This window comes from Botrytis porri (assembly GCF_014898465.1).
Source record: "Botrytis porri strain MUCL 3234 chromosome Unknown BPOR_005, whole genome shotgun sequence".
In the NCBI taxonomy this organism is placed as follows: domain Eukaryota; kingdom Fungi; phylum Ascomycota; class Leotiomycetes; order Helotiales; family Sclerotiniaceae; genus Botrytis; species Botrytis porri.
The window spans coordinates 2040178-2053847 of NW_024066079.1; the positions used below are offsets into that span (position 1 = coordinate 2040178).

Below are 13670 nucleotides of genomic sequence, written 5' to 3' on the forward strand. Positions count from 1 at the left end.
CTCTGAGACGTACGATATCAAAATATCAGAAAAATTGTTTGACATCTTGAGTTCTGTTTGGAGTGAAGGATGCTAGAGCCTGGGAACTGAAGCACAAAATTTTCGTCGAGGTTCGGGTTAAATGTCACGTGCTGTGATGAGTCCGAGATTTAACCGTTGCTGGGCGCGGGACTGGGAGTGTAGATACAAAAGGGTGACCTCTTAACCCTCCTTTCCTCCAAAAGTGTTTCTGAATCATAAAGTTAGTTGATACTAACATAATTTCATCTTTACTGGCTCTTCTCATGCATTTCATTCAGAGACACATTAATAACTAGCTGAAAATTACCAGCAATATAAAAGCTAAGAATCAAAGCAATGTGTATAATTACTAGCCAACGGAGAACATTTTGCAAGGATAATTTCAGGGAACGAGGGAGCATATCCGAGTGCACTACGTCTAATTAATCTATTTCTCGGGGACTATGTATTGTATCAAAGGTGGTGCTAGCTATAGTGTTGCCATGATTTGTAGATATTTTAGGAACACAAGTATAAGATGGCATGCCACGGGGTCAGATGACGTGACTGATAATAAAAGTTATGTTGCGACCAGCTTTATAGCCATGTATGGTGCTACCTACGCTTGAGATTCATGGATACTAGTTTGGGTTTGTACTGGTGATAAGGATGTAAATATGGATGGAAAGAGTGTTGATTTGGAGATCATAAGACGCTGGGAGACTTCTAGCAATGAGTCCAATAGCAGGAGCATACTTGGTCGAAGAAAATGGATTTCAAGTGATGTATATGCAAGCAATTGGAACCACATAGTAAAGAAGGCCGATGGAGTCGGAAAACATCTCTATCCCTCGAGTTTCATTGTGACTTAAACCACGGTAGCTTGGGTGCGTACTCATGCCATATTGGTCAATTTCATGTTACACGTAAAATCTGAGCCTAACAACAAAACCAGTCGATAATCCACTAATCATTTTTTGCACTTTTTCACCCACGTAGACTTACTTGGACGAATATTTCTTAAAGTATGACCTAGGATTGAATATCAAAGAGGATGAATGAATTGCGCTTGATAGTAAGATAGGAGCATGCTAGACTCTGCCGATTCCACTAACAAGGTGGAATAAGGCGTCAGGTGGTTGTTCAATAGAGACAGGTGCATTTCTCAGTGTAGAATGATAAGCAGAAGAGTTATACTTAATCTCAGAGAAGCCATATGTGATAGAATCTCGAACTTTTCGAACTAGGGTAATATATTGAGAAGAGCTATTTTCAGAAAATAGCATAGATTGTCAATCCAAAATAGAACTCCAATGGAGAGAATCATCTGATCTGCTTTTGATGTTCAAATAGATCACCTTAACCAGAAGATCTCTTTCAAATAGTGTGAACTTCCTATTTGAATGTGCATTGGTGTTAAAATTGCCGTTTTCCAATAGGAGGTCGGAGATCTGACTTTAGATTGAAGCAGAGATATCAATATCTAGCCAAGATCTGGTGAAAGCAGAGTAAAATCATCGGTCAATAGATCAATGTACCCCGCTCGAGCATATGAATCTAGTTCTTTATGCCGAGCAAAGAAAATGCTAGTCTGTTTGAGTAGTGGACCATGTTTATTTGGCTGACTTGCTCACGGTGACAACAACAAGGTGCAAACATACTTTGGCACTTGCCTTATCACCACTCTCTTGAGTTTAGTCTCATAATTGTTGTATCTGTCTTCCAAAATGGGTTCTGAAATGCAATAGAATGTTGCATGAGAGGCTTGAATAATTGATTGATAGCTTTGAAAGCATTGCATGCTAAGATTCTGAAGACGAGCTAGATAGATTTTGGTGGATGATGAGGGGAGGGTTATTAATAGTCCGATTGCGGGTCTTATGGACTAACTTATATGTGCAGTATGTTATTTCTGTGGACCCAAGCTATCAAGCGCCCAGGTGGGCGGGGAGCCGCTTGGAATAAAGATAGAAAAACTGGTATCTGACAGGATCCAACGAAGTGAAAGATACGCGTCTAGTTGAGATATATCCAACATTTTTCTCATAAGCGACAAATAAGTCGGGTACCCTACTTTCGGGCCATCCCCTTTTGGGCCACTTTTTATATCAAAAATGTAATTTTTAACTTTTTTATTTATAAATAGAATTTATTGAAAATTTATATATATATAATTCAGATTGTTTTGAATCTAATCTGAAATTTTTAGGTTTTTAGGATTTTTCTGTATTGAGATCTAGAGCTTCAAAATATTGATTTTTAAATTTGTATGGGAATCACATATAAATTTAAAACTTTTACAAAATCTTTAATAACTTTTTAATAAAAATTGCTAAAAATAAACTAAAAAGTTTTATTATAAGTTTATAGTATATTTACTTTAAAAGATAAAAAAAAAATAGAAAGCTTCTTATAAATAGATATTTAAAAGAATACCCTCAAAATTGCAGAGATTATTTATACTACTCTAAACTCATTGTATAATGTAGTTTATTAGTGCGTATACTATATCAGTACGTGTATCATTTCAAATTATATCAAAATTAGGCCTTTTTTAATATTATTATTTTAATAACTAATCATTATTTTAGAAAAAAAAAAGAATATTAAATAATTATACGAAAATATATTCTTAAAAATTTAGTTTTTATATAAATATTCCTATTAAATCTTAGAAAAAGTGAAAATTGTTACGATTTTTGTTACAAAATAGTTATTTCTATAATAACTACTTTATAAATTAAGTTTTTCTTAAAATTAATTAGATTTTTATAATTCATATATAATTAAATAATTTGTATTAAATTTTCAGAAATTTTAATTTATAAATAAAGAAAGTATACGATTACATACAGACGAATTTTGTATATAAAATGAATGATATACATATTAATATAATGTATATACTAATAAACTACGTTATTATATCTTTATATTTATTAATTTTTTTTAATTTTTTTTTTAATTTCTATATAAATTTAAGTTCGAAACTTTCAAAAAGATATACAGTTTTCTTTTAATAATTGTTGTTAAAAAGTTATTAAAGATTTTATAAAAGTTTTAAATCTATATGTAATTCCTATATAAATTTAAAAATCAATATTTTAAAGCTTTAGATTTCAATACAAAAAAATCCTAAAAATCTAAAATTTTCAGAATAAGTCTAAAATGACTTAAATTATATATATTCAAATTTTTATTAAATTAGATTATATATTAATAGAGATATTAATAGGCTAAAAAAGCGATTTTTGGTGTAAGAGAATGGCCCAAAATAGTGGTGGCCCGAAAGTAGGGTGGTCGACTTACTTATTAAGAAATCCACTTCCAACAGCGGCTCATTCATACACTGTACGCCAATCAAATGGTGCCATGAACGTTTGAGATCGCAGATATCGTGTAGAGGAAAGCGTGATGCCGGCCTGGGACAAACCCATCGTGCGTGACAGTGCATTCATTATTTGTTTGTGCAAAGATTTCCGAGCTAAATCATAAGATGATAAATCCTCGGCGACTCTATGGCTTAAGATTGAGTGACTCTGATTTCGTAGCTATGTGACGAGATACCCTGGGTGATTGTGACTGGTCAAAAACTCTAGATGCTCTATTTTTGTATGAATTAGAAGTTTTCGAAGATGTGGAAATATTAAGTCCTGTATTAACAAGGTCGCGATCACTTAGACGAATAGCTGGTTGAGTCGTCTTCATCTAGCCGATGTTTCGGCACTCGGCAAAAGGATCTGGAATTGAAAGGCGGTATTATTCGTCGACAAGGGGCACATGGAATGAGTGGACAGGAAGAAAGCAAGCATAGACAAGGTTGTTGAACGATATACGGGCCCGGGGAGACTTCTATTACCGCTTCGAATGTTGAATGTCACATGAAGATGGTTGAGATGTAACCCCGCCATTTGAGTAAATGGTGCCGAAAATAGCAAGTCACTCGGCGGAGATGCATAAAAATTTCTATTTCGAGAGCAATTAGCTGGCAATTCGGTTGTATTACGGCAACTGACCAATTCGAGTGGATTAAATTTGCATCAATTAGCGATTATTTGTTGCTATCGAGGCGAGAGCGAGATCTTACCAGGTAAAAAGGTAGGGATGCAACAAGTGGCTGGTAAAAGACCCGAATAAGATATCAGCTCTCAACTCATTTACAGATGTCCAAAATGTTGCACATAAAACTGATTAGGAAAATGGTAGGGAATGGCTCGGGTGGTGGATAATTTCTGATTGTCAGGAGAGTAGAGATGAATGCGGGATGGTCGAAGGTGGCGTTTCTGCATTTGAGGGAATGGGCCTCTAAACAAGGAAATTCAATAATTACGAGGAAAGCCAGATAACACAATTTGAAGGTTACCAGAGTCTACTTCGTACAATCAATTTGGAGAGAGATGTTGCGAGGCTTCAGGGAATCAACTAACTTCGTTGTCTGATGGATCCACTGCGATAACAAAGTGAAGAACTCCCCAGATTCAGATGATGATTATCTGTAGCCTCGTCTCCTATTTTGAACTTAAGAAATGGCGAAATAATGGAGGAGTTCGAATAATAGTTTTACAGAGAAGGAAGGAGTTCAAACTGCAGTCAGCACACCCCGACGGAACATGGGAAGTGTGCAGCCAAAAAAATCTGAAGCATTCAGACAACTCCTCGAAACAGTGTGAGTACACTTCCACGTTTCTAACACATGGAAAATTGTCAATGCTCAGGAGGAATCCAAACGTACAACAAGAAGATTAAATTGAAGGATGAGAAGGAGTTGGTCTCTTTTGTTTCTGGTTTCTTTTGGCTGATTGTGGTGTTTGTGATAATTGTTTCGTCTGAATCCCACAACTGTCACAGTTTGATATTCGTTGAGCCCTGTACTAACTTCTATCTTTCCCTGTTTCCCCTCAAAATTCCACCCGTTCGTCTCATCTAGCGATCAAACATGAGGCGAATTTTGACTTGAGTTAGCAATAGCTTACCGTACCAGATAGATTGATTTGTAGTTATTGGACCCTTTTTCCCCTCACTTTCTGAGCATCAACCAGAAGATCCCTAATCCATAGAGATTCTGCCACAAGGAAGATGTAGGCCATCAGAGAAAACGGTTTTTGTCAACCCGGCATTGATCAATGCCATGCCAGTAAAATTTTCATGCTCACAGGGCTACCCAGTAAAATCTCTAGATGCTTGCAACTTTACAAGCCTGAGCAAGATCGACAGCAGCGAGCATCTAACAAGGAAACTTAGCGATTCTTTCCAAGAGTGCCGTATCTGTACAAAAATTCAAGCATTGAAGCAAATACAAGAGCTCATTTAGGTTTAAATGAATTAACCGCTCGGGAATTTCTGTTGCTGAACGATTACGGTACATGATTACACCAAGAAACGGTGGAATAAGGTCTGATAAGGATGCGGGAAAATGGAAGATGAATGCTTACGACGATAGCCAAGATTGGTGAATCCCGATATTGGCTTGAAGATTCTTTTCGAGAAGAAGAGGTTTCTTGAACACTAGGTGCCTAGATGCCGTATGATACCTGCCTTGTCAGGGAGGGTAGAGTAGTGTAGCATCGTAGCAGTGTCGCAGTGTCGCAGTGTCGCAATTCGATAAATGAGGTTATTTCCTTTTGTACAATCTTACCGTGGTACAAGTGAAAAGATACATGGAGCTTCTCATCTCGTGCATATTATCGTGACGGAGAGACCAACGAAGAAGAGGAGAATGATATCTATCGACAACCAAAAAAAGATGCACGGTAGGGTCCCGGCACGAACAACGAATTTGTGCAACTCAGATATTGAAGTAGAAGGGTGGGGAATAGATCGTGTGGTTAGAATGGAAACTTTTAGATGAAGACATCAAGGATTGTAAGAAAGTGACAAGCATTCATCTGGGCAAGAAGCGAGAGAGGTTAATAAGGTCGAGGCAAGGTCGAGTCAAGTTCGAGGCAAGAGATGGTTCGAGGGCACGTACGCCATTCGGTAACACTAGACTGGATTCCGATTAGTTTTGCATTCAAGCTTCTCCAGTCCCTAGCTAGCTCCAATTCCAATTCTATTCTTGACTTCTTCTTTTTCTTCAACATTCATCGAGTGACATGCCGGTACCGAGAAGCGAGTATATACGAGCATACCAGTGTACCAGTATGCTAGGTGCTTTCACTTCAAACGAAGACCATAAACAATCCTTGTCCTTTGCTACCTGCCTCGACCTTACCTACCTGCCTACCTACCTACCTAGGTTTCCATACTCCCACAAACTTACAAGCTATCATCTGAATCTGAATCTCTGTGCGCCCCGGGGTATACATGCAGACGGGAAGTCAAATGCAGGAGATACTATGGACGGAGTGAGATGCAAGATAGAGGTTCGAGGGTTCGAGTCTTGGCTTATAGAGATGCATGGTATCGTACATACCAAGAAAGCCAGAGAGAACCCCTTGTCTGCAAGTCTGCAAGTCTGCAAGCCAAAAAGTGGAAAAATGTACAGATGCCACCACGAAAGAGATCCACATCTATTTCTATTGTATCGCTCGACAAGGTTCATGATGGTTTTTCTCTTCTCTTGTTTGATAAATACAGTACTAGATACCATGTACTACCTCCTAGCTAATCCTCCGCATTTAACTAGTATGGAATAGTATGGTATCTTCAGGGTTCGGCTTAATTCACTAGGGGTTGTTTATTGCTCCCATGCAGATTTATCTGATTCTCAATCGAGTCAAATTCACCTCGATTTCTATAAGATCACTTTTTTCTCCCTCACCTTTGGCAATTGATCAACAGCTTCCACTGGATTTTTATATTCAAGAATATTCACTTAATACATCTATACACAACCTTGATACCCGTATTCCAATTGAAAACCTTCAATTGGTGCTTCCAATACCTCTACGACAGCTTCAAACTTGGAAATTAGATATAAAATACGACCTTTCCCATCTTCAACTTGATCTCCAATCTCCACTTCGTCTTCATCAACTCCCTCGATACTTCAAATCTTTACCCCGAGTTTAACTAAAGCGGTGTCGGCCACTACTTTGACATCGAATCAACACTCAACCTCTAATCTACAACAAAATCGTTTCCTCCAACGACATCATGCGCTCTATCAGCAGTCTCGTTCTCCTCTTAGTCTCGGTCGTTTCAGCTGCTCCAATGGGCACTGTTTCAGCCCTTACTTCAGGTAAACATAGTTGTGCAACACCATTACTACCTACTACTGGAGGTGCGTTTCCACTTTCTCAATTTCACCATTTCTGTTTGTCGGGATATACAAGCTAACAATCTTCCTTTGCAGCTGTATCTGCTCTCCCAGCACCAGCTGGCACCCTCACCTATGTTGCTCTCGGTCGTGGTGTCCAAAACTATACCTGCTCCGCCATTGGTGCTACTCCTGTGGCTCTTGGTGCCGTCGCTAGCCTTTACGATGCAACTGAATACGCCAAGTGTGCCAGTACCGCATTGAACAATTTCCCAGGTATCGCTGTCTATACCGATCTTCCCTCTACTAGTAGCGCTAGTTTCATGGGTCTCAAGCCTTTGGGCAAGCACTTCTTCGACGCTAGTGGAACTCCAACATTTGACCTCTCATCTGTCAACAAGATCTTGTACGCTGCCAAGACTGGTGACATTGATCCTCCCATCAATTCCAGTCCAGGACCTGCTGATACCGGCGCCGTTGATTGGTTATCCTTAGCTGCCAAATCCACCTATGTGTCTGTTGGTCTCACATCAGTCTACCGCGTCGAAACCGCCGGTGGAAACTCCATCAATCCTTGCACAACAGCCGGCATTCAGAGTATTCAGTACGCCGCTCAATACTGGTTTTACAGCTGACTCCCTGACCTTACCACCGTCCCTTCAGACGATGAGGACATATGTGATTACTCAGATGAGTAATAGGTCGAATTCTCCGGGGAGAATATCATTTTCTTTATGGTTTTCAATGATGCGTGGCTGGATGGATGGATAGATAAAGGCAAACGTTACAGAACAAATGCATATATAGAATATGCTTTTGAGGTGGTCAACGGTTAACAGCTAAAGGGCACACAAATTGCAATACCTGGTAGGACCTGCATTGATGTGTACATACATTTATTTCTCCACAGAGCTCAAGAGTACTTTTTGCTTGCAGAACTCTCGTTTTATAATTCAAAAAGCTTACATTACCTTAAATTCTTTGTGAAACCACTTTTGTTCTTTCTTCCTCGACAAATCGAATGATAAAAATGAGCTAATTACTTCGCCTGTTTGACCAAATGATCAAGCTTTTATACTCCTCTTCTTTTGTTTTTTTGGGAGCTCTAACATACAGAGAATCACTTGATTGAAACATCTGCATTCTGTGAATAATCATTCCCATGTGAGAATGCGCCTTTAATCCCGAATGCGAATTGTTTTGCGGGGATCTCTTGTCTAATGATGATGGAATGATTCACATTCTTGACGTTCATTTTGTGCAAATAATTGGGAAAAGGTCACTACCTAGGTTACTTCTCTTCAATTCACTTCACTCTCTTATACTTCCCTCTACTTCCCTTCAGATTTAAGACTGCACACTCCAGTTCAGTGACGGAGAGACAAAGAAGGAAGAAAGAGGAGATTTTGATGCTTTGAAATATGCGTGACCTTCTCATTTTTATATGCACTGCGTGTCTACCTATTCTCAAACATTTGGAGCCTCCCAACAACACAAAACGCGTGTTGAATAGAGATTTCTGATTTCAAATTTAGTCGAAACAGATCTCTATTGCATCGACATTTGCATCAGCGAAAACATACGTTAAAACTGTGGAAGGATATAGAAATTCTTTCTTTGCTGATTTACCTTAATACGCAGGCGATGGCGTCGCTGCTGACTCCCTTGCCATTCTCTGAACAGAAAAAACTTTGCACCGGTAGATTCGTTCAATCATCCCACTCCATCAATTCTCCCTACTCAAACGAACCCATGCGGTTGCAATAACAAAAGCACACACACCAACGTATTACTTGGAACCTACTTGCTAGTAGCCTCATCCGTGATCAAAATTCTCCTCGGTCTCATAAGCGCTCGCGCACAAGGCAAAAAAGTTGGCGTTCGTGTTTAAATATATCGACGCCCATTCCGATATCAAGACTTCCAAGGGTGATTATGATGATTTCTAGAGATGCCATACTCAAGGCATGCATCAAAGCTGTCGTTTAATATACAATGCTGATCGAGATTCTGGCAAAATTCAATCTTTCCTCGTAAGAAACACGGCTCTTAAGGGATGGCGTTCAGACCCGAGCATACCGTTTCGTAGGAAGGGAAATGATGCCGATATCGTCGACAGAGATTCTGCTGTGTAATAGATCGAGCACGCGGAATAGTGTGAGGATTAGAGAGATATTTAGCGCTGTTGATTGCTATGTGAGTCTAAAGAGGAAGATAAGAAGATGGGGTTCGAAGAAGACGGAGATGTTAGTTCTTGCCCGATTCCCCGGCCGTGTTAATCAGTTCATGTTGTGCGAGAAGTGTAGCTGCAGTGCACCGATGAATATAATTTGTCTTTAGTGTTTGCTTCGGACCACCAGCTATGCCAAACGAGAGGTAAATTTAAGGAAAAGCCAAAACAAGCTGCTACGTATCATGGTCAATGTTTGATAGCTCGATGATACTAGATGGCTGTGGATGTCTATGGCCTAGTGGGCGTATTATTTCGAGGGATTGCCTGAGATCAAAACGAATAGAATGATATAAGGACAAAACGCAGTACTAACACCCATCTAATCCTTAAAAAGTTGGAATTCCGGCAAAAGATGATTAGTTGAGAGTTCTTCATTCAATAGATAAATATTTCAGAATGCTAGAACTTTTTTCCTTCCTGGACCAAAAGTTTTTCAGCTGTCAGAGTACTCTGCCTTTGTAAAAAGCACTGCTTTTATACTTTGGATGTAGGTGCGCGGTCAAACCTGGAGATTGCTGACAGGTACAGGGAATGGAGCCTCATCAATGTTCTCGAGAAACCAATCAAAGCTGGTTGATCAACGATAAACGCGACAATACTCTAACCATTCGCATGGACGAATAAACGCTGCGCTTTATCATGTTTTTATTCGGATATATCTGTGCATCAAACTGTTGTGATATTCCGTGGCCATCAAAGTTGATTGGCCATGCTCGGGGTGTGAACACCATCTGCTATGTTTTATTATTTCCTTCTCGCATTCTTTACCAAGTGTTAAGAGAAACAGTCAAGTACATCACTCTCAAGTGAAATCACAATGTCAGTTCAAGATTTACTTCCCAGTGAGGAGACACCTCTGCTGTCCCCACCAAAATAGCGATCCATCTTCTCTTCGTTTTCTCAACCGTTCCGGTTAATCTTTTTCCAGGCACGATCACCATCCACCATAACGGTGATCGTACTTGCGACTTTATTATGGTTTGAGTTCGGGGGGTACCTGATGGCTGTACCCGTGTTAAGAGTCTACGAAGATATAATTTGTCACCATTACTATGATCGCTTACAGGGAGAGGGTCATATCGTTCTGGGAGGAGATATCGATGAGAGCATATTTAAGAAAGATGATATTCAGAATGAGTTGAGTATCATAATTGCCGGAACTCACTTTCTTGGGGCTATTCCAGGTAAGCAAGCAAAATAGAAACATAATGGCTGAAAAAGAATCTGATTGTCAAAGGTCTTTTTCTAACAATACCGCATGGTATGCTCATGGAAAGGTATTTACCGAGTTCAATTCTATCAACCAAAATCCAAAGACGAGAAATCCCCAGGATGATCACTAGAATCAATCTCTCTCAAACAAGTACCATATTAATAAACTGCAGAATCGGAAGGAAGCCAATCTTCATTTTAGCAATGACAGGCACTATCCTCAGCTACCTATGGAACATCGTGGTGATGTGGTTCTGGAATACACTACCCCCTTCGCCTCATTTGGCTTGGTCCCATATTCACAATTATAGGGGGAGGACCGAGTGTAGGAAGCATGGCATTTTTTGCCATCGCCAGTGATATCACTCCAGAAGCCAAAAGGTACTTTTATATTCGTCTCTAGATAAAATGATGTTAAATTATACTAACAAATCAAAGACTAATATCTTTTTCCTGGCGGCTGCTTCAGATCTTGTCGGGCAATTGATCGCTCCGTCGCTAGCTGCTTTATTGATGGCCAAGTCTCCATGGATCCCAATTTTACTAGGAATATCGTTTTTGACTCTCGGGAGTCTCCTCATATTATTCGTTCCAGAAACTCTACACATGCAACATCGGAGAACTAATACTTCGCATGTGGCTCCTACTACATAAAGTAACGACTTCCTTCATAATTGCAAGCCGCGAAACTCTCTCTTCGCCACGATAAAACACAAATTTTCACATACGCTCCGAACACTCCAATCATCTCTCTCGATTCTCAACTCTGCACCTCTAGTTTTACTCCTTATCACTTTCATCATCAATCCTCTTACTAGCCAATCTGTCGATATATCGCTTCGCTACATAAGCAAACCGCTTCCACTTTCCTCTTCGTTTAAGCTCCTTCCTGTGGTCCCTCCACGCTGCCGTGCAAATCATATTATTTCTCCTCATTCTCTCCTTTCTATCAAAAATCATGATCACGTATTTCAAAATCCCCTCCTCGAAGAAAGACCTTCACCTCGCTCGCGCCTCTATTCTTATTCTCACACTCGGTTCACTCTTGATCGCCCTAGCCTCAACTCTTCCGTTAGCTATCCTAGGGATGTCAGTCTTTACTTTGGGCGCAGGATAAATCTCCATAACGCGCTCTCTGATAACGACGCTAGTTGATCGACAACACAAGGGACAGCTGTATGTGGCAGTGGCAGTGGTCGAGACAACTGGAAGACTCATCGCGGGACCGTGCTTTGCGCAACTTTATATTGTGGGATTGGGATTGAAAGGAATTTGGGTGGGGCTACCATTCTTTGGACTGAGTCTCATATGTGGTTTAGGAGGGGTGGCCATCTGGACCGCTGGCTGGGTGATGAGCAGGAGGAAGTGGGTTTGGGAAGATGGCGAGGAGGGGGAGCAATAAAGGTGAATCATAGAAGTTGATTATCAGATTAGACATAGAAAGATCCAGTCTTTTGTACGATGCAAACCCAGTGGGTTTATGTGTACTAAGGGACTGTTTATACAATCACAGATAACTTTTTCAATAACCGAAACCTCTTACCCCTTTATGCTCCAGGCTAGTCTGTATCAAGATGTATTTTTATATATATATGTGACAACTTTAATCCATTTATTCAATCTATCGTGGGTATACACTTATATGAGATTATCATGTCAGGGGTACACATGACCAAAGGCTAAGAAGGAGGGTATAATTACATTTTCTCTTCGTCGCTTAGCTCTTCTCTCTTCATAGTTTACGTATCTCCATGCCCCAAACAACACGTGTAGGATTCACTGAATATAGAGTCGCTTACTCTTCTCGAACGTCTCAGACCCAACGATTGGATGAGTACATTCTATTCACTTTCCAATTCTACTCACTTCTTTATAAAGCTTTCACATTCATTCTTTTGCGCTAAAACTTCTGACCCCAAATAATATCGACACCCTCAACGTCGCAGCACAAGTTCACCCCTACGTACATTTCCACATCTACGTAAGCCTCAAAACAATCCCCAGAATATTTCCTCTGCAAATCTATATCGCACTACTAATATTTCCATCTAGAAAATGAGTGATTCCGAAGAACTCACCGAGGCAGACGATATCGATCCTTCCTTAATCGAAGAAGTCGAACCCGCTTACCACTATCCAGCTCTAAGACACAACTTCCATTGGATAACACGAATCTACAAATTCCATCAATTTTCAAGCCAAGTGTGCGCTATGAATCAAGCGAATCTCGTAGTCAAGCGCGCGCCAGTCGAACGATATTGGTTTTGGTTGATAGAGAGAAGATTGAATGACTGGCCCCAGGCGCCAAAGTCTACTGAGGAGAAGCAGGCGCTTTTGCGCTTAGCTTTCGAACAGGTGAGTCATGCCGAGTGTATGTTTTCAGCAGAAGAAGAATTCTGATATTGATACATAGTGCAAATTGCCCGTAATTGAAAGTTTCTGGGCTAAGCGAGCTTTGGAGGCGGGAGACCCCAGTGTTGCGGAAAGCGTAGGTCATGGATATGAATATTATGCGAGGATTCAAAGCTAACAATAGGGTATCCAGGCTGTTGATGCCGATTTTACTGTCTCCCAATGCGTAGAGAGGTACGCTTTCACTCAGGATGATTTCCGTCATATAGATGGCTCGGTCTTGGCTGTCGTGCCAAACCAGGAAGCTACAGACACGGTATCCCCAGAGCAACAGGCGGCTAATGAGGTCGAGCAGGCTCTCTTGTTTGGCGAAAGTCGGGAGCGAACTGGTTTTGGTGGTGTTAGCGATGGTTTTAGCGGTGGTGAGTCAGGTGAAGATATTAATGTGGATGGAGATGTTGTCATGGGATATATTTGGGCGGATAGTGTTAAAAACTCGGATACAATGGTGTAAATTGCCTTGAGAACACTCAAGTTGGTTATGATATTTTACTTTGAATGATTTGAATGATTTGAATGATTTGAATGATTTGAATCTGAAATCTCTTTTGCTATCTTTAATTATTATAAATTATAATCTATAACTCTAATATAGATTCTATCATAGATAGAATC

General features: G+C 40.1%; 3 protein-coding genes across 3 annotated transcripts; all 3 read left to right on the top strand.

The window, feature by feature from the left end:
• The first annotated feature begins 6104 nt into the window (after positions 1-6104).
• EAF01_004293 (uncharacterized protein) lies at positions 6105-8172 on the top strand. Its single transcript, XM_038912547.1, has 2 exons — positions 6105-7222; positions 7295-8172. Exons 1-2 carry the CDS (start codon positions 7096-7098, stop codon positions 7831-7833), a joined length of 666 nt encoding a protein of 221 aa, XP_038772231.1. The 5' UTR covers positions 6105-7095; the 3' UTR covers positions 7834-8172.
• Positions 8173-11051: 2879 nt separating this feature from the next.
• EAF01_004294 (uncharacterized protein) lies at positions 11052-12045 on the top strand (the record flags this gene model as incomplete). The annotated part of the gene is made up of 3 exons (XM_038912548.1): positions 11052-11279; positions 11325-11736; positions 11795-12045. The coding sequence occupies 3 exons, from the start codon at positions 11052-11054 to the stop codon at positions 12043-12045; spliced, it is 891 nt and encodes a 296-aa protein (XP_038772232.1).
• Positions 12046-12854: 809 nt separating this feature from the next.
• On the top strand, positions 12855-13509 carry EAF01_004295 (uncharacterized protein; the record flags this gene model as incomplete). Its single annotated transcript, XM_038912549.1, has 3 exons — positions 12855-12998; positions 13057-13131; positions 13189-13509. The coding sequence occupies 3 exons, from the start codon at positions 12855-12857 to the stop codon at positions 13507-13509; spliced, it is 540 nt and encodes a 179-aa protein (XP_038772233.1).
• Between the last annotated feature and the right edge of the window lie 161 nt (positions 13510-13670).

Coding starts and splice junctions, on each gene's coding strand:
- EAF01_004293 (XM_038912547.1), top strand. CDS start 7,096: ATGCGCTCTATCAGCAGTCTCGTTCTCCTCTTAGTCTCGGTCGTTTCA. Junction 7,223..7,294: donor ATTACTACCTACTACTGGAG/GTGCGTTTCCAC, acceptor CTTCCTTTGCAG/CTGTATCTGCTCTCCCAGCA.